At 44.8% G+C, this 18,594-nt stretch overlaps 1 protein-coding gene across 1 annotated transcript in view; it reads right to left on the reverse strand.

The window, feature by feature from the left end:
- DNAH10 (dynein axonemal heavy chain 10) overlaps nt 1-18,594 on the reverse strand; it is a 131,530-nt gene that overhangs the window by 67,078 nt on the left and 45,858 nt on the right. Inside the window, exons 24-30 of the mRNA XM_035016704.1 lie at nt 18,127-18,305; nt 14,082-14,293; nt 10,537-10,690; nt 9,112-9,345; nt 7,249-7,371; nt 4,923-5,156; nt 2,669-2,892 (exon numbers count right to left, since the gene is read on the reverse strand). Of these exons, the coding sequence (XP_034872595.1) occupies nt 2,669-2,892; nt 4,923-5,156; nt 7,249-7,371; nt 9,112-9,345; nt 10,537-10,690; nt 14,082-14,293; nt 18,127-18,305 (1,360 nt within the window). The remainder of the gene's footprint in view (nt 1-2,668; nt 2,893-4,922; nt 5,157-7,248; nt 7,372-9,111; nt 9,346-10,536; nt 10,691-14,081; nt 14,294-18,126; nt 18,306-18,594) is intronic.

Raw genomic sequence — 18,594 nt, forward strand, 5'->3', positions numbered from 1 at the left:
GGCACCAGACGATACAGGGTACTCTGCACCTTGCTTGTCCCATTTAAGAATTCTAAGAGGTAAGCCTCTAGGTCAATGGATGTAGTCTAACCCAATCTTTATAAAAGCCGCATGATATTCCAGAGCTTGAGAGTCCTGCAGTGTACTCAAACATTACCTTACTGGTGTCTAGTTAAGCTGCTTCTAGTTCCTTCACCAACACAAATAATACTGCAATAAACATCCCTCTACACCATTTGGCGATGTCCGGAGACATTTTCAGTTGTCACAACTGGAGGTAGGGGTGTTACTGGCATCTAGCGGGTGACAGGGTCTGAGGATGGTGCTAACCATCCTACAAGGCACCAGAGTCCCCCACAGCAAAGCATTCTCCAGCCTCAGACGTCAGTAGTGTTGAGGTGGACAAACACTGCTCTGCATCTAACCTGATGAGTCGGAGCTGCTTCTAGACTTACAGAACAGAACCCCAAAAGCAAAACAACCAGGCCAAAGTATAGTGCATTCTTTGGGTAGTTTAATAGAAATGGTCAAATTACTTTTAAAGGTTGAAGCAATCCTTACCCCACCAACAATGCATAGCACTGCCCTTCTCACCACATGCTCTCCAGCACTAGGTATTATCACTCTTTTGATTTTTTTTTTTTTTTTTTTGCCAATCTAAAAGGCAGGGGGAAAACAGTATCTTATTCTAAGCTAATTTGCAGATCCCCAATGACTAACAACAGCTCTCCTCTTTTCATATGTTTATTGGCTGCTTGGATTTCCTCTACAGAGATACGAATTTCCAAAGTCGGTAAGTGCCTTGAAATATATTTAGGGCACATTTTTTTTCCAAATCGCACTTTAAAAATAATGGACCCAGAGCTGTAAGTTCCAATCCATGGAAAGTGACTGTAAATTACTAGTCTTTACCTTGATGACACACATGAATGGCAAAATAAATTAAGAATATTTAAAACAATGGAAAGATTAGGCTTTGCCATCTTGTTTTAAGGTTGTCTGGCGCCTCTAAAAACCTATATAGTATTTATAGTTATGATCCCTACACACTAGAAAGATATAATGAAGGTGATGAGGGGCCTAGGAAGTTAGAAATCAGGAGGGCAGAAGCAAACTTGACCAGAGAAAATAAAGTGACTCAGGGCAGAGCTAAGAGGAACATGATGGTGTTTTGCAGGATAGTGGGTGCTTTCTGGGGCTGCATACCCCTGGGCTTGTCTTCTCAGTGATACCAAAACATGTCTGTTCAAACAAACCAATACATTCATTTCAACTACACACCCTTTCGTTAGAAACAACAGCTCCCACGTGAGGCGGAGGGGCATTTGGGGAGGAGAGGGGTGGCGCAGAGACTTGGGGGTGCTTTCCCTTATCCCGTCTCCCACCAACCACACCCTGTGACACACAACAATGCCCTGGCAAAGTGGTAGTTATAATGTAGCTAAAACTAATGTTGGTGTAAAATTCATCTGATCTGGGAGCATTAAGGAGACTTCAGAATACTCAGTGATCACTATTTCTGGAGGCTGGTGATTTCTGTCTAGCTCAGCTTTGTAAGAGCATCTAGCACAGTGATTAGCTCGGAGCAGGAGCCCGATAAATATTAGCTCAATCAATGAATATAACTGATAATATGCTAGAGCCACCTCCTACCAGTTCACGAGAGTTCATTGTCAAATATTCAAGAATTTTGTAGGCTGATGTTCAAACCACTTACCATTATACCACTTAGCTTTGAAATCAGCTGTGATGGGAGTATTGACACCATGAACACTGATGAACTCTCTAAATCAAAGGGGTTTTTTTTTCCCCTTTTTCAGAAAGCCAGTGTACCAGCATACCCCTGGGCAGATCTATATATACCTGATTACCTAAGGATATAAGCCAATTCTTACAGTACCTAAAAAAAATAAAGGATCATAATCATACAAATAAAATGCTATTCTCTAATAAAGGTACTTAACTAGATGTTTTCAGTCCATAAATCAAAAAGGCAGTGTATAAAATCGAAAGGATAGCATTCTTAAAATAATAATGGAGGTTTTATGTGTGCATAAAGGCCCTGCCGAATATATTCCTGGGAATCCCGCTTGAATCTAATGGAACTCGTTATCCAAAGATGCTTTATATACTTTGTGTTCAGGTGCATATTAAAGTCAGCTCTCCTCGCAGCAAGAAGCAGGCTCAGCTCGGTGCCTAGATGCTTCTCGGGCCACAAAAGTCAAGGCATGATTGAGATCGTTAAATATTTTAGGAATGACTTCACTCCTTAACCCATACACAGATTGACCCTCCCGAACACCTGGTTTCTGTTGGGTCACCAGGTCAGTGGTTGGCTCAGAATCCCTGGGGAGGGGCTTATGAAATACACAGATGGCCCACCCCCAGAGTTTCTGATGGGGCAGATTTGGGGGCGGGCCCAGGCATTTGCGTTTCTAACAAGCTCCCTGGGGCCCTAATGCTGTTGGTCCAGATGCCACCACCCTTTGAGAAGTCCTGAACTAGGTGGGCCTTTAAAGACAGACAATGCACGGGCCAACTTAACTACCGCAAGAGAAGAAAACTTCATTCGGGATGTCGCTTGATCTACTCCAAGCCCTTAGTGTTAAATCATCCACTAGGACTATTCATATGAGAAAGTGACACGCATTCCCAGTCGCGACCCTACCTGCTTCTGTCTTCACAATATCTAAAGATAGCCTCTTTGGTGATCAGCCGGTTGGTCCTCCGCATTTCGTTCAACACGGCGGTCATCCAGTCCTCCACGCGCCCCTCCGCCCGGATGATCTTGCGGAACTCCATGACCTCTCCTTCTGCTGAGATCATGGCGGACACCAGCTTTTCTCCATTCTCCCCATCGTGAAACCTCAGCAGAGCGATGTTGTCGAACATCTGCAATACAGCGGGACATCCACCCTGTGACACGGATGCTGGGTGGTGGCACCAGGTTCTAGAGAGTATATGCGGGGAGGGAGAGGTATGTGGACAGAGGAGACACAGAACAGCCTGGTGATTCAACACCATGGGGCTGACAAGTGAGACGTGTGCTTGGATCCCCCACAGCCCAACTGGGTGACCTGGGGCAATGTGCTGCTCCTCTCTTGGCCTGGAACAGACATAATTACGACACGTCCAAGATGAGGTTGGAAGGTCAAATCAAACAACATGCGAGAAAGGCCGCCGGCACATAAAACACTTGCCTTCCATTGCCCATCATCAGCGATATTGATCAGAATGCTATTCAGAAAAATGAGTCTTTTAGGACTCAGGATATAAGACAAGGCACTCTGCCAGTCAGAGAGGAGAAGGGAAAGGCAATAGGCTTTAAAAGATAAAACCAGAGGTTTGCAAAAGGGGCTACCAGTAAATGTACTTCTAACACGCATTTTTCTGTAACAGTCAAATATTTGTTTATGAAAGCAGAACAAAATATAAAACTCCCCTTTGAGAAAGGAACACATACGACCCAAGACATGAATTCTAGTGTAAGAAGGAAATCAGCATTAACTAAAGGGAAACTGTGGAGTTCTGTACTTGATCCCACATGCTCTGTTTATTTGGAATAAAGGAATTATTCTACAACACCGATTCAAAACCACAAATGGTCCTGCCCCCAGGGGGGACACTAGGCAATGTCAGGAGACATTTTTGGTTGTCTTAACTAGAGAGCGATGCTCCTGGCTTCGAGTGGGTAGAGGCCAGGGATGCTGCTGAGTGTCCCACGGCACACAGAACGGCCCAGGCCCCTGACACACACATGTACACACACAGAGCAAAGCGTTATCCGGCCAACTACCGACACTGCCAAGTCTGGGAACCCCTGGCCTAGGCTGTTACAAAATATAGAGCTTTGACCCGCTGATCGAAGATTCATTCTGGCCGTGCTCTGGCTGTCTATCCCCAGAGACGGTACTGTCTGTTGTTTCTTGTTGGTCAATATTGTTCATGGATACGCGTATGTCCGAGTATGCAAAGCTGGAAGGACTCACAAACCAACTCGTGATTGTGGCTGCCTCCCAAAAAGGGAGGGAGAGCTGTGACAGGGAGAGGGGGCAAAGAGTGTGGCAACTTTATCTCTACAGCTTTGTTTGACAAAGAGAGGGCGAGAGAAGGGAAGGGGGGAGAGGGAGGGAGAGAGGAAGCAAATAGGATTAACTGGAAACAAGTTGGTTACCAGTCAATTCTGGGTGATGGATAAGGTTATTTAGCCAACATCATAAGGCAGGCACTAAGTATTTTACAAATACAAGCTCATTGACTCTTAATGACAACTCCACCGAAGCAGGTAACTCTCCGGGTTATCCTTATTTACAGATAAGAAACCGATGCCCAGGGGCATGTGGGTGGCTCAGCCAATTAAGCAGCTGCCTTTGGCTCAGGTCATGATCTCAGGGTCCTGGGATAGAGCCCATGCCAGGCTCTCTGCTCAGCGGGGAGTCTGCTTCTCCCTCTCTGTGCTGGCTCTCTCAAATAAATAAAATCGGGAAGGGAAGGAAAGGGGAGGGGAGGGGAGGGGAGGGGAAACCGATGCCCAGAGAGGTTAAGTAACTTGCCAAAAGTCACACAGCAAATTTGTGTGGTCAGGATTTGAACAAGGCAATCAGTCCACATGCTGAAACCCCATCCTGCATCATCACCCTTTGCTTATTATATTAGTCTTTGTGTATTACTGGGTTCCTTTTAGTTTCTCCAAAAAATAATGTTTTTGGACTTTACAAAAAGAGCAACAAATAACAATGGAATCTTTGTACAGTTTCAGACTGAGTGGATTTCATCAGATTTTTGTTTCCGATAAAGGCCAGGCAGCATTTCCTAGCCTCGGGGCTGAGCCGACCGCGCAGAGACCTAGGATGGAACAAGCCCCAGGACAGAGCGTGGGCAGCCGCTCCCGGGGTGGGGGGTGCAGGGCCGCGGGAGCCCACCTTGATCATGTGCTCCTGGACACAGAGAGGGTCGCTGTTGCCCAGGATGCTGAGCAGCTCGTCGTCAGAAATGAAGAAGAACCTCGGGAAAGCGTTTCTCTTGGAGTCTAAGTAGTCGTTTAAGCTCTTCTGGCATTTCTCGAGGCCCTCGCTGACGTGCTGCAAGTCAGCCAGGCGGTTCGGGGCCTCGCAGCATCTCTTGATCACGGGGTCCTTCAAGGCCTCACCCATGATCTGGACGAGGGCGAGAGGAGAGCCGTCGGGCCAGGGAAGCGCAAAACCAACACGCACCCAAACCACAGCCTTCTGCGGGCCGAGGCGGATGTCCCCAGCACCTCCTAGCGTACTATAGACAATTTACTTATTTCTGACGTTAATGTTTTCCAGCCTCCCACTAGAAGGTCAGCTGCTGGGGTAAGCAATTTTTAATCTCTCTGGCTCACTGATGTGTCCCTTGGGTCGACAACAGTGTCTGTACATGGAAGGCCCCCAGTCACCCTTTGCGGGATGAATGAACCCAGAAGCTCCACTCTGGACCACGTGCATGTCCCGGGACGGTCCCTCCGGCACCCTTCATGGTGGCACATGGAGGGGGCAGTTAGGGAAATATCCCCAACATCCAACAGGAAACTGGGTCAATCGTTGGCTGAAAGTGATCGTTTCCACGTTTACTTATTGAAATACATGCCAAAGACATTCAATTTTTTTAAATGATCCCATGGGCAAGAATGATCTTATTTTGCGGAGTATTTACTTATAATACTTATTTATATGTTTATACAGGAATAAACAAATTCTGGAAAGATAGATATTGACCTGTCAAAACGGTTATCTGGGGTGTGGGATTATAGGTATTTTTTTCCTTTCTTTGCTTTTTTTTTTAGTTTCTCAATTCTTCTATAATAAATATCCATTGTGTGATTTAAGTTTAAAAAAATAGGGCGCCTGAGTGGCTCAGTTGGTTAAGCGACTGCCTTCGGCTCAGGTCATGATCCCAGAGTCCCGGGATCGAGTCCCGCATCGGACTCCCTGCTCAGCGGGGAGTCTGCTTCTCCCTCTGACCCTCCTCCCTCTCATGCTCTTTCTATCTCATTCTCTCTCAAATGAATAAATAAAATCTTTAAAAAAAAAAATAGGTTATGCAAATGAATAAGGAAATACTATCAACTCTAATGGATAAGAGAGACCCAAATGTGAACCGGCCGCTCCTAACTAGAGAGCGTGTAGCAACACTGAGCAGCAAGGCACCCAGCTTCAAGGGCAGGTGGCTCTGGGTTAAGACCCTCACCCCACTAATGGCTAGGGGCGGCAAAGACGGGCACAACCCTTTCCGGGAAGGACTTTAAAATGGGTGCTTCTCCTTCACTGGCAATTTACTTTCCACCAGCCTCTCATAAGATATTCATCCTAAATGTGGAAAAGGCAGAAGCACAGGCCTGCAAATTACTGATGAACGCAAAGAATTCCTCTTGGAACAATATGTCTCGTTACAACAATCAACTAAAGTAATGTCAAGCCACTCACTGGAACGTTTTATAAAGCTATCAGAATCTTCTCTCGAGTGTCAAAATACAAAATACCTTTCTCATAATATCAAAAGAAAATTAGGAGGAAATTATGCAGAATATCATTATCGTTGTGTTTTTAAACCCATGTGCACAGAAAAGAAAGACAAAAGAAATAAACAGCATACTAAAGTGGTCACATCAAGGTGACAGAACTCCGGAAGATACATTTTTTTTTTCTACCTTTCTACATTTTCCAAGTTTTTTAAGCAAGTATTACCTTTATAATAAAACATCAAGGGGCGCCTGGGTGGCTCAGTTGGTTAAGCAACTGCCTTCGGCTCAGGTCATGATCCTGGAGTCCCTGGATCGAGTCCCGCATCGGGCTCCCTGCTCAGCGGGGAGTCTGCTTTCTCCCTCTGATCCTCCCCCTCTCATGCTCTCTGTCTCCCATTCTCTCTCTCAGATAAATAAATAAAATCTTTAAAAAAAAAAAATCAATATAAAAAAGTTTCAGTGCCATGTGCCAGCGGCTTGAAACCAAACACAAATTTTTACTGAACAGATGAAGGTCATAGGTAATGATTTAAAAAATTCAGAATTAGGGGCACCTGTCTGGCTCAGCTGGAAGAGCATGTGACGCTTGATCTCAGGGTCGTGAGTTCGAGCCCCATGTTGGGCATAAAGATTACTTAAAAAGTAATAAACTTAAAAAAAAAATCAGAAGCTACTTAACAGACAAAATACGACCTGCAGAAACATAAGTAAACGTATCTCAAATCACTGTCCTTTCATGACTAAAACAGAAGCCAATCACTTGCCCTTTTAAATATTCTGTCGATGTTGTCAAACTTCTTCGCCTCATCAGGAAGTTGTGACCTGATATCGCCACCGATAAAAATGCTTTCAAGATACATCCATTTTCTCTGAACCAACATCCAAATCTGGAAATGCACAATGTGAACATCAGCACAGATACCTTGAGGTATGGAGGGCAAACTCCCACCCTAACACAGGACAGATGAACGTCAGCTCAGATCAGAAGTCTCCCCAGGCAAACGACAGAGTACACACACTCCCAAATATACAAGAATGATGAAGAAAGCATAGCTAAATATTTTAAGATACCAAGCCCCACACAAAAGCAAAAGCAAACTCTCCACACCAGCCCAAGGCAAGGAAGAAGCTTCTAGTTGTAAGCAGGGGTGGGGGCGTGTTACCCAGAGGAACAAAAGACAGATCATGTAAAAAAAAAAAAAAAAAAAAAAAAAAAAGCCCAAACAGGGCCACCTGGGTGGCTTAGTCAGTTTAGCATCCAGCTCTTGGTTTCAGCTCAGGTTGTGATCTCAGGGTCATGAGATTGAGCCCCGTGTCAGGCTCTGTGCTCAGCGGGGAGTCTGCTTGAGATTCTCTCTCTCCCCATCTCCCTCTGCCCCTCCCCTCATCTCTAAAATAAATAAATAGGGGCGCCTGGGTGGCTCAGTCGTTAGGCGTCTGCCTTCGGCTCAGGTCATGATCCCAGGGTCCTGGGATCGAACCCCGCATCGGGCTCCCTGCTCCGCGGGGAGGCCTGCTTCTCCCTCTCCTACTCCCCCTGCTTGTGTTCCCTCTCTCGCTATGTCTCTGTCAAATAAATAAATAAAATCTTTAAAAAAATAAATTAAATAAATAAATAAATAAATAAATAAATCTTCTTAAAAATAAAATGGGATCGAGTCCCACATCGGGTTCCCTGCTCAGTGCAGAGCCTGCTTCTCCCTCTCCCTCTGCCACTCCCTCTGCTTGTGCTCTTCTATCTCTCTGTCAAATAAATAAATAAAAAAAATAAAAATAAAAATAAAATGATTAATGTTATGTAAATTTCACATCCATTTAAAAAAATGTTTAAATAATGAAGAAAAATAAAACAGTGCTATATCCTACCTAACAAAAAGTAATGGACCAAAACAAGCTTGTACTCTGTACCAGCGAAGGAAGCCCATGCTTGAGAGGAGTGAGGGCCTGGACCACCTCCCCAGCCAGTGAACCAGGGCCGGTATCATCCCAGCCAAAACTCAAGTTTGTGCCTGGAACAAGGCACTTGCCTGTGGTCTGGGGAGAGAAAAGAGGCAACACACAAAAATGGTGAGATGAGCCTGGGCCGCTCAGAGAAGTCTGGACTAGCACTTCCCACAACAAGAAGCAAGCCCCAAGCCGCCTACCCGACTTGGAGAAACTGCAGAAACACATGACAAAGTGAAGCAAGCACAGGCAGAAACATTTTATGTAAGATTGACTTTAAAAATAAATAGATCCCACCGAGAAAAACCCACTACCAGGAAAGACAGTCCCGGTACATACATACATACATATACACACAACACACAGAGGAAAACTCGGACCTGAGAAAAAAATAAATATGGAGAAATGTGAAAAGGGCTTTAAATATGTTTAAATTCTTCCATGTGCTAAAGGAGATGAACATATCCTGACAAGAACAGGACAGTATATAACAAGAATAGGGTCGTATGAAAGAGACCCAATTAAGAATCATGGAAGTTAAAAACGCATTCACTGAAATAAAAACTCAGACTGACTCTTCTAATCATGCACACACAAACCCTACAATAAATCAAGCCAGAAAAGCATCAGGGTCTGAGCACAAAATATTCTCGTATAAAAGTGCTCTCTGGCTTTTCTCTCACCTCAATGACTTCCCCTATCAGAGAAAGCGTTTTCTCCCATTTGTGAACAGTCTGCAGAAAAGGCCCCACAAATCTGCTTCCCGAGATGCTTTGCAGGTTGACAGTGTTGTCATCAAGGCACTGGATGATTTCGTCGACAGACCCCAAGATGTAGCCTCGCTCCTGTGTGCCTTTGAAATATTTGATCACGGTAAACTTCATACTTTCCCACGTATCCAGGATTTCCTTCACCGCCTGCTCAGGAAGATAAAAAGAGTGGTTCGGGCACAGACATCGAAAAAAACAGAACTCCAACTCAATAGCAACCTTCTGAGCTTGCCTTCGGTCAGCTACTCGACCCAGAGCCTTGGTCAGTTTTCCAAGTAAGCGGAGATTCCGTCATGGCGACCCCAACATCCCTGACCAAGCACTGGCTATGTGCCCGGTAAGCACAGTCCCTACAGGACCGCCTTCTGTCCCCAAAGCACCCTAGGAAAGTAAGGATTACTACCCGCATCCTATAGAGATGCCAGCTGGGTGCTCAGAGAAGTGAAGCAGCTTGGCCAGGTCACTCGGCACCAGAACCAGGCTCTAAATTTCCTGGTCTGCCTCCCTGCACACATGATCCTGCCCCTGGGTTTGCCATTAAGCGAGAAAATCAGATTACAAATTTATATACCTATTGATGATTGCATTTTCAAAAACCAGTTGTATCAATATTTGTGTGTATTGTGTGTATGCGATGCATACATGTGTGTACTGCATACATCCGTGTATGTGGTATGTGCATTTATGCACATGTATGTGTGTGCATGTATGTGTATGGGCTTATGCATGGATGTGCCTTTATACCTGTTTGTGTGGGACTATACGTGTGTATGTCTGTGTGTGTGTGTATGTGCAGGCCCGTGTCTACACACTTCTAAGTATTAAAGGACATACACTGAAATATTACTAATTATCTTCAGGTGGTAGAGTTACAAGTGATTTATTCTCAGTTTTCTACCATATACATCCATTTAATAAATACACTTAATAAATGCACTGGAAATGAAACGATAATCTAGAACAATAAAAAATTTAACCAAGGCAGAAATCCTAGAATTTCTAGAGCAAACAATTCTTTATTACTCAAATACAACAAGTGCTATAACAAAAGTTTCCAGTTAAGCAACTGCCTTTGGCTCAGGTCATGATCCCAGGGTCCTGGGATGGAGCCCCAAGTCTAGCTCCCTTCTCAGCGGGGTATCTGCTTCTCCCTCTCCCTTTGCCCCTCCCTCACAACTTGTACTCGAGCATGCGCACTCTAATAAATAAAATCTTTTGAAATAATCATAATTCTCTGAAACTAATATAACACCGCATGCTAACTACACTGAAATTAAAATAAAGTAAAAATAATTCTCTTTCTTTTCTCAACTGTTTGGTAACTAAAAGCAGTCTTACTTTCTCGATGGCTATCTCCTTGACAGCGGCCATTACGATCTCATCGAGAACATCCGTGTGTTTGTGAAGTTCCATAGCAAACATGTTTTCCAAGGTGAACGTCTCTGTCATTTCAAAAAATACGCCTGTTTTTTCCATGAGCTCTTTCCAGTGCCTGAAAGTGCATCCACATTAAAACCTTTAGGCTTCCTGGATTTAGTGATGAATTTAATTATTCCTGCTTACATCACAGGACAAATCCCATTATAAATGAGGACATCCCTGGGATCACGTTTCCAAAGTTTTCCAAAAATCCCACTGGCTTCCAGAATCAAACCCAGGAAACCACCTCTAGCAAGATACGCTCTTAGATGGCTAGTCTTCACAGCCATCTAAGAAAATATACGGCTTTGAACTTTTTGGAACCTACTTCTGTCATGTAGTCTGTGGACCAGGGATCTCGACCGCTGTCGGCTCACTCAGCCTGGCTGAGACCCTGGTGTAAGTCGTGAGCTGCCGTGTATTTGGTAAATATTTATCATGCTCTTTCCTCTGCTCCAGGCAGTAGGCTAGCTGCGGCAGGGGCAAGCGACCAAGGGCCAGGCTCCTGACCGCAGGGACTCCACCACCTACGCAGGGGTACGGCCAGGACACGATACAACAGATCTATATATTAAATAATCACATACTGCTTTGAGTGCCATGAGAAAACCACAGAGTACAGAGACAGTAATAAGGGGTCTGCTGTAGGGGTGCCTGGCGGTGGGGGGGCGGTGCTCAGTCGGTGAAGCATCTGCCTTCAGCTCAGGTCATGATCCCAGGATCCTGGGATCGAGCCCCGCATTGGGCTCCCTGCTCCTCAGAAAGCCTGCTTCTCCCTCTCCCACTCTCCCTGCTTGTGTTCCCTCTCTTGCGGTGCCTGTCTCTGTCAAATAAATAAATAAAATCTTTTTAAAAAATGAGAGGGATGGATCTCTGCATATACATGTACATATGTAAGTAGGTGAACAGGCTTGAATTGGCACAGACTGTCTGGACAGGTGGAGGGAAAACTGATAAAGTGATTGACTCTGGGATTCTCCCAAGACTTGTAGTCAAGGATAAGAGGGAGGATGACCTTCCACTATCATGTGGTGGTGCTTAAATTTTATGCCTTTTGTGCACAGATAGCTTTTTCAAAAATGAGAAAGATAGAAGGTAAATACTAAAGTGGTGTCATCTCTATTCCCATCAACATTTATAATGCCCCTGAAGCCAAACACCCTGCAAAGAAAGCATTTTTAAAATGAGTTTGCTTCTGGGGTGCCTGGGTGGCTCAGTCTGTTAAGCATCTGGCGTTTGGCTCAGGTCATAATCTCAGGGTCCTGGGACTGAGCCCCGCATTGGGCTCCCCGCTCACCAGGGAGCCTGCTTCTCCCTCTCCCACTCCTCCTTCTTGTGCTTGCTCGCTCGCTCGCTCTGTGTCAAATAAATAAATTAAATTTTAAAAAAGGGGGGTCTGCTGTAGACGGGAGGGTGAGGACAGGCCTCTGTGCACACAGACACATCCAGCCGCTCTGCTCTTGACCCAATCCGGCCTTCTTTTAAGGTTCACATTTGGCCTGTGGGTTGGCCCTTTTTTATGGTTCCATTTATATGGAATGAAGATAATAAAGAGGCTAAGTGCTAGACCAGCAGAATGCCACGTATCCAGCATATAAGCAGTAAGCACTGGATCACTGACTTTATTGTAAAAATCCAGCCAAAAAAGGGGCACCTGGGTGACTCGGTGGTTGAGCATCTGATTCTTGATTTCGGCTCAGGTCATGATCTCGGGGTTGTGGGATTGAGCCCTTGTCGGGCTCTGAGCTCAGCACGGAGTCTGCTTGAGATTCTCTCTCCCTCTGCTCCTCCCCCCACTCACACACTCTAAAATGAATAAATAAGATCCTTTTAAAAAAAATCCACCAGGGGTGCCTGGGTGGCTCAGTTGTTAAGTGTCTGCCTTTGGCTCAGGTCATGGTCCCAGGGTCCTGGGATCGAGCCCTGCGTCGGGCTCCCTGCTCCACAGGAAGCCTGCTTCTCCTTCTCCCACTCCCCCTGCTTGTGTTCCCTCTTTTGCTGTGTCTCTCTCTGTCAAATAAATAAATAAAATCCACCAAAAAAAAAAAAAAATCCACCAAAAAAAAAAAAAACCAACCCCACACAAACCAGAAATGGTCAGGAAGGAGAATCTACTATTCATCCTCCTCTATTCCCAGGCCTCGGCCAGGAGCTGGTATGAAGTAAGGGTGTCACAGCATGAATAACACCAGGTCACCAGAGAGAAAGGGATTTCCTTTTCAGTTTCCCTCCACTCCTCTGATTACATCAAGGGGAGAAAGTCTCGGCTAGGTGCTGCTGGGCCTTTAACACCTCCTCACGGTTATTCACCCTTCGTCCAGGGTAGGCCTCCCACTAAGCGACAGGCAACAGTTTTGAGCTAAACTTTTTGAAATGTTTTTATTTTTATAATTTTTATAAAAATAAAATACAAATTTATATAAAAAAATTTTTATAAGTTTTCTATTTATGGCAAAAGCTTTTGGTTTCCCATTTACAGTGGTGGTGTGGGTTTCTTCTCCGAACATGTTCAAGTAAAAAAAAAAAAATAAGCTGATAGGAAAAAAATCAAGCCATGACAATATAAATGATTTTGGCTGGGATATGACAAAAATGGTGAGAAGTTACCTAAGCTTGGGAAGCACTGGGTTATGGCATCAAAAAACAGGGAACTTCAGCTAGAAAATGCTTTCTTGCTGAGCAGAATGACGTCATCCTCTGATGGCATTCCATGACTCTCTGCCCACCCACTGGGAGATACGATGGAGGGAGAGAGGAGCATGGCAGGGAGAGCGTGACTCCCAAAGCTCCTACTATTTCCTGTCCCTGTGTGGACACGTCCTGCTGATCCCAGACGAATGAGGAGTGAATCTCCTCCATCTCACCCCCAGGACTGCTGTTCCATTGAAAAACTAGGGACACCTGCTCTGTCCAGTATGGTCTCCACAAGTCACCTGTCGCTGCGTGCCAAGTCCAAATTAAAGATGTCGTACTCATAAACTACAGGCCGATTGCAACTCATTTTTTTAAGAAGAGCATAAAATATCTTGTGAGAAATGTTTTATAGTGACTGCATGTTGAAACGATAATGTTTTGTGTAGACTGGGTTAGTTAAAATATATTACTAAAATTACTTTTACCTGTTTTCTTTTTCAAAGCAGCTAGTAGAAATACTTTAAATACCGTATATCTGCTGGATGGCGCTGATCTAGATCCCCTAATTTTTTTTTTTAACTGTTTGAATGAAGCAACCACCAATGCCCATTTACATCTGGCAGGGTTTAAAAAAAAAAAAAAATAGAATCCTTGTGGTTGGTAATTGTCTAGAAACTTCACAAGGAAACAATTTCATAGAAATATGACCTGCATCTTTCAAGTTCGGCAGAGCTGTTGCAACCTTGGGCTTTGTCATCAGATCTAAGCAAGGACTCCCTTTAGACTAAAACTCCTCCCCCTTTCACAACGGCTAACAGGACAAAACCAACCTGTCTCTCAGTGCTTCATGCTTCAAGTCAAGAAGTAAAGGAATTGAGTCTTTGAACGCCTTCATTTTTGCTTCTAAATGGAAGGCCACTGATAAGTTTCGGACCTGCCGGGGTAGCTTTCTGAGGGACTTGAGAAAACCTTCGATTCCTTCCTGGAGGAACTGAACATTCAGGTTGATCCAGAGGGTCTGAGACCATTCTTCTTTTGCAACCTGGAAATGGGTGAGAAATAGGCTCATCAACAAGGCCCCTTTGACAGGCGGGAGCCAGTACTCAACCCTTGGTCACGCTCACTTCTTTGCCAGCAGGATCGCCCATCTATCCACAAAAACCTCAGATTCACAAAAGGAAGCATTGGTTACTGGCTTCAAAACACAAACAAAGGAATTCCAACTCTTTCAAGGCCTGGCCAAAATAATGCTGCTAAGATTACAAAATACTTACAATTTAGATAATCCTGCCCGATTATCATAATCAGCATTTTGTGCTGAATTTCCTGAGATTTAAAAAGTACTGTCTTGCATAAAATTTACCATCTTGGATAATCTGCATTTGCAACCTGTGACATCGAGGTTCCGATGGGGTTGCTTCGAGTCACGAAACGTATTTAACAGAAAATTGTGTTAATTGATGAAATATACATATGGTAATTTTTTTGACTTAGATGTAAATGACATTAAGACATTTACAATTTTTCATTTTTTTTCTTTGTCTTCTAAAAAGATATTAAAAGCTCAAATACCTTTTTGATTATTTTGAGATGACATTCACGAATCATGAACTTTTTGCAAAAATTTAATGAGAGATGAATCAGAAAGAAACTAAAGTACTTCTTAGGAGTTCTTACACCTAAACGTACAGCCTGTCCATCATTAAAGGGTCTTTCTTCCCTCCACCCTCCGTTCCCCTCCCCTCTCTCACTGACACGTTTGAAAAACCTCAACTGCAGTTAAATCCACTCCTTGGTATTTGTTCAAGTGTCAACGCCTACACAGCGCATATGCTCTGCCTTCCCCGTATGACCTACTTATCACCATGTTTCCTCCTTACTGGATCATTCCCATCACTATACAATTCCCATTGTTATTTCTCCCATCTTAAAAAAATTATCCTGACCCCACATCCCTTCCACCTAACCCTTCCTCATTTCTCTGCTTCCCTTTGCAAACACATTGGGAAAGCTGTCTAGATTTGGCGTTTCTGATTCCTCTCTTCCCATTCTCTCTTTTTTCATCTTTATTGGGGATTAACTGGCATACACAACTGGACATATTTAGACGCCCAATTTGCTAAGTTCAGGCATGTGTGCACACCCATGAGACCATCACCACAGTCGAGATCGTGAACTTGTTCACAGCTCTCAAAAGTCTCCTCCTGCCTCTCTGTAACCCCCCTCCCACCCCCAGACACATGGCCCTGCTTTCTGCCATGATAAATTCATTGGCATGTTCTAGAATTTTATGCAGATGGAATCATACAGGATGTACTCTTTGGTATCCCAACAAGATGATTTTGAGACCCATCCATCTTGTTGCCCCAGTACATCAATAGTTCGATCCTTTCTACCACCTTCTCACATTCCATGGGATGGACGTGGCACGGCACTTACCCATTCACTTGGTGGATATCTGGGTTTCTAGTCTTGGGCTACTACAAGTAAACCTGCTGTGAACATTGATGTAAACGTCTTTGCAGGGACTTATGCTTTCTTTTCTTTGGGGCAAATATCTCGGACTCACTCTAATCAGGCTTCCACAGCTACGACTCCATCGAAAGGTTTCCAAGATCACAGTGGCCTCTGTGATGTGAAATTCAGCGTTCATTCCACACCACCTCTTACCTGATCTGATGCAGTGTTTGGTGCAGTTGGACAGCCTGGAAAGGCTATTTTCACTTGGCTTCCAAGACATTCTACTCACCTGTTTGTCCTCCTACCACCGAGGCCCCTCCTCGTTCTCCTTTCCTTTTGGGGCATCTTCTTGTGGTATTTGATATTGGAGTGCCCCAAGTTCAATTCTTGTTCTTCTCCTCCACGTACCCCACTCCTCACTGTACTGGGCTGAAGAGTGTCCACCCCCAACCCCCCACCGCCGCTAGAACTCACATCCCCCTGGAACCTCAGAATGTGGAGATCAGGATTTGCAGATGGAGATCAGGATTTGCAGATGGAATTCATTAAGAGGAGGTCATGCTGAAGTAGGACGGGCCCTAAATCCAATGACTGCACCAGGAAAAAACCTGCCCCTGGTTCAGAGCCTTGCTCAAATGCCACCTCCCTGAGCCACCACCTTCCTCCCCTGGGCCCCGTGGTGCTCTTGATAAGGGAATTCTGTGTCTTAAGATGGCCAGCAAAGGAGTCCCAGCCCCTGCCCCGAGGCTCTTCCAGGTCCTTTGTTCTGCTCTGCTTCCCGAGCTCCAATCCAGGCTCTTCTCCCTGCCCGCTTCGTTCAGAAGCCTGAAGTGCCAAGTATGCGGATGTAGATGTAGATAAATTGCCCCTTTGTTTGTGCTCGGGGCTCAGACCTTTGGAGACCACTCTCCTCTGAGCCTGCCGGAGTTAAACAAACCTCCAATCCTACAAGATCTCCGGGTGCCGCTTGGTTCTTCCATCGGGCCATCCAGTCCAGGTTCTGTAACACTCTGTCTACTGTATTCCTATTACACATCAGAGCAATGGTGATTTGTTTGCGGGTCAGGGTGACGGTTAATTTTATGTGTGAACTTGACCGAGCCACAGGTGCGTGGATATTTGGTTAAACATCATTCCGGACAATGTTCCCCAGGGTGTTTCTGGGTAAGATTAACATTGGAATCAGTAGCCTAAGTAAAGCAGATTTCCCTCCCCACTGAGGGTGGCCTCATCCAATCCACTGAAGGACTGGAGAGAAAAAGACTGAGTAAGAACTCTCTCTCTCTCTCTCTCTCTCTGCCTGTCTTCAGGCTGGGACATCTGTCTTCTCCTGCCTTTTAGTTCAGACCTGAGCCGGAACTACACCATCAGCTCTCCTGGGTCTCCAGCTTGCCAACCCCACATCCTGGGGTTTCCAGTCTCCAACAACTCTATTTGGTGGGATGCCTGGCTGGCTCAGTGAGTAGAGCATGTGACTCTTGATCTTGCGGTCATGACTTTGAGCCCCATATTGGGCACAGAGTTTACTTTAGATAGATTAGGTAGATAGATAGAGGATAGATAGTGAGATAGAAAGAAAGAAAAGGAAGAAAGGTCCATCTATTTGGTGCCTGATGGTTCTGTGTCTTGGGAGAACAAATTAAAACAGTCAAACTCTCGTGGGGCTCAAGAGGGCAGAAATGGAATGGGCAGATGCAACTCCTTTCCAGACCCTATTCTCCAACTAGCACAGCACTGGGCTGTACAGAGCAGAGGGAATAGATGGAGGGATGAATAAATGAATGGCATGAATTTGCATGGGGAGCATATATGCAAGAGGGTATCCAAATGTCATGATAGTTGCTACTTTTTTTAAAAAAAAGATTTTATTGATTTATTTGAGAGAGTGAGGGAGAGCGTGCATGAGATTGGGGCAGAGGGAGAGGGAGAAGCAGACTCCCTGCTGAACAGGGAGCCCAACCCGGGGCTGGATCCCAGGATCACAACCTGAGCCGAAGGCAGACGTTTAACCAACTGAGCCACCCAGGTGCCCCAATAACTGCTTTTAATTTCCACTTCAAACTAAATGGTTCACCCCACTCCTTAACCAAGCCCCAAGCACCAAAGAGTGTGTTCTTTTTTATTATTGTGGCAAAATACACCTGACATTTACCATTTTAAGCACTTTCACACACGTATGATTCAGTGATATCAAGTATATTCACCATGTTATGCAATCATCACCACCATCTAGTTCCACACCTTTCTCCCCAAATGGAAACCCTAAAGCCATTGAATATCGCTCCCCATCACTTCTTCCCAAGAGCCAAAGTGAGAGCTTCTACAAAATTGGCCCCAGGCTCTTTATCATGGTGGCCTCACGATCCACTGAGCCTAGTCGGTTCTCACACTGCCTTCAATGAGGGGTACACTAACCTTTAGTCCTTCGTAGAGCTCATAAATGGTCCTCAGCCCATTCATTTCCTTCTGCACTTTGAGCAGCTCTGGATACATTGTAATTGGAAGATCAAAAAGTTTCTCAGCATTAGCCAACTCCTGACGGTTCTTTTCATGTTTCATGAGCTCTTTTTCAAAAGTGGCTAAAAGTTCTACTCCTGGTGATTAAGTAAAGACATAGATCAATGAGTGCATAAAAATACAAGGTACACAAAATTAAGAAATCACAGGCAATGTACATAAACTATCATTCCATCCATAGAAGCCATCTGGGAAGACATGTCTGGAATTACCACAATTTTATTTCTCTGTCATTCTAACAGAAATCAGAGGGCCAGGTACATACGCAAAATTCTCCAGTTAGAAAATTCTGTCTCCTGGGCGCCTGGGTGGCTCAGTGGGTTAAGCAACTGCCTTCGGCTCAGGTCATGATCCCAGAGTCCCGGG

Source organism: Mirounga leonina, unplaced genomic scaffold (genome assembly GCF_011800145.1).
Source record: "Mirounga leonina isolate KUSES-001 unplaced genomic scaffold, KU_Mleo_1.0 Mir_171, whole genome shotgun sequence".
NCBI lineage: Eukaryota > Metazoa > Chordata > Mammalia > Carnivora > Phocidae > Mirounga > Mirounga leonina.